This window comes from Rhincodon typus, chromosome 33 (assembly GCF_021869965.1).
Source record: "Rhincodon typus isolate 14 chromosome 33, sRhiTyp1.1, whole genome shotgun sequence".
NCBI lineage: Eukaryota > Metazoa > Chordata > Chondrichthyes > Orectolobiformes > Rhincodontidae > Rhincodon > Rhincodon typus.
In genome coordinates this window covers 1,593,042-1,594,437 of record NC_063364.1, presented here as the reverse complement: position 1 = coordinate 1,594,437, position 1,396 = coordinate 1,593,042, and the positions used below count along the sequence as shown (strand labels likewise).

General features: G+C 39.0%; 1 protein-coding gene across 3 annotated transcripts in view; it reads left to right on the top strand.

Annotated features, from left to right (window-relative positions):
• Positions 1-1,396, top strand: part of asb7 (ankyrin repeat and SOCS box containing 7) — a 56,464-nt gene that overhangs the window by 34,156 nt on the left and 20,912 nt on the right. For 2 of the 3 annotated variants that reach the window (XM_048616069.1, XM_048616070.1), the window contains exon 3: positions 266-536. In XM_048616069.1, the coding sequence (XP_048472026.1) occupies positions 326-536 (211 nt within the window). In that variant the 5' untranslated portion in view covers positions 266-325. The remainder of the gene's footprint in view (positions 1-265; positions 537-1,396) is intronic. The other variant, XM_048616071.1, reaches the window with a different exon arrangement.

Here is a 1,396-nt window from a genome sequence, read left to right as displayed (position 1 = left end):
TCATCCAGCTCTGCACCTTGTTGTCATGTAAACAAATGGCAAAGAGGAGATTCATAGTAGGAGGTTCTTTAGTTTTATAATGTCTGTTGGGAATTCATACTGCCAGTAAATGCAAGTGTTTTAAAGATCAGACGCTTCTATTTAATGACGAATTTGTTAAACGTATCATCAGGTTTTCTAATTGGTGAATTCTGTTGGAGTGTTTAATTTTTACGAAATGACTTGGAGTTGGCCATTACGTCTAATTTGTGAATTCTCATTAAAGCTTGATGAAGGTATTCAACATTGACCTCATGCGTCTATTGTGACAACGTGACTCACTAGCATGTTCCATCACCACTGTAGAAGAAACCCGGAACTGCAGCAGGAACTGCAAATCCAAAATGCTGTTGCGGCTGGTGATGTTCATACTGTGCGCAAGATGTTGGAACAAGGCTATTCTCCTAATGGTCGTGATGCTAATGGATGGACTCTGCTCCATTTCTCTGCAGCTAGAGGCAAAGAAAGATGTGTTCGTGTATTCTTAGAGCATGGAGGTAAGTGAATCTCAAAACTTTTTTTGTCTTCATAATTTATCTGCATTTGCTTGTATTCTTGATTAGCAAAACATTTGGCCTTCTCGTAATCATCAGCGCGTTTGTTGGGTGCAATCCAGCATCGACAGTTGTAGGTTGTGATGCAACCAGAGGGGGCATGTTGAGAGGTTCAAGCCATATGTGAGAAGTTCTCGATTGAAAAGGATTGAATGTTCTGCATTGGTTATGAAATAGATAATTAACTTCAGGGATGTCCAGTAACTGGATGAAGAGGTATAAAATCATGTTTGAATAGTCCAGTGGTTGTATTTTATATGTAGGTTCAGAATCATGGTAATAGTCAAAGTACAAATTTATTCCAAATGAATGAACTGTCTATAGTCCTGGTCATATTTTAAATTTCACATGATTTGGAGGCATTATAATTCAGGAGTTAACAAGGGACTTATCTTAAAACGTTCAATAATGAATTGAATGAGAAAGGTGGTTTTCTTCCAGATATTGAACTTGTGACTGCAGCTACGGCTGGAGCTAGGACTTGTTTACTTTTGGGAAGCTACATGCTAAGTGTATTAGTGATGTCTTGGAGCAACAACCAGGAAAGATTGAACAGGATTGGAACAGTTTTCTCTGGAAGAAGCCCAAGAGAAGATCTGTGAGAGACATTCAAAACTTTGCTGATCAGGGTGAATCTGGAATCTATTTCCATTTGAGTCCAGATTCAGCTCGCATCATTACAATGTAGACACAAACTCATTAAAACAAAATAATCACTTGATCGAGTTGAGAAGGTGGCACTAGCGAATGAGGGTTTGAAGCAGAATGCATTGGTGCACGGGGGTGCTGAAGCAGAATGCATT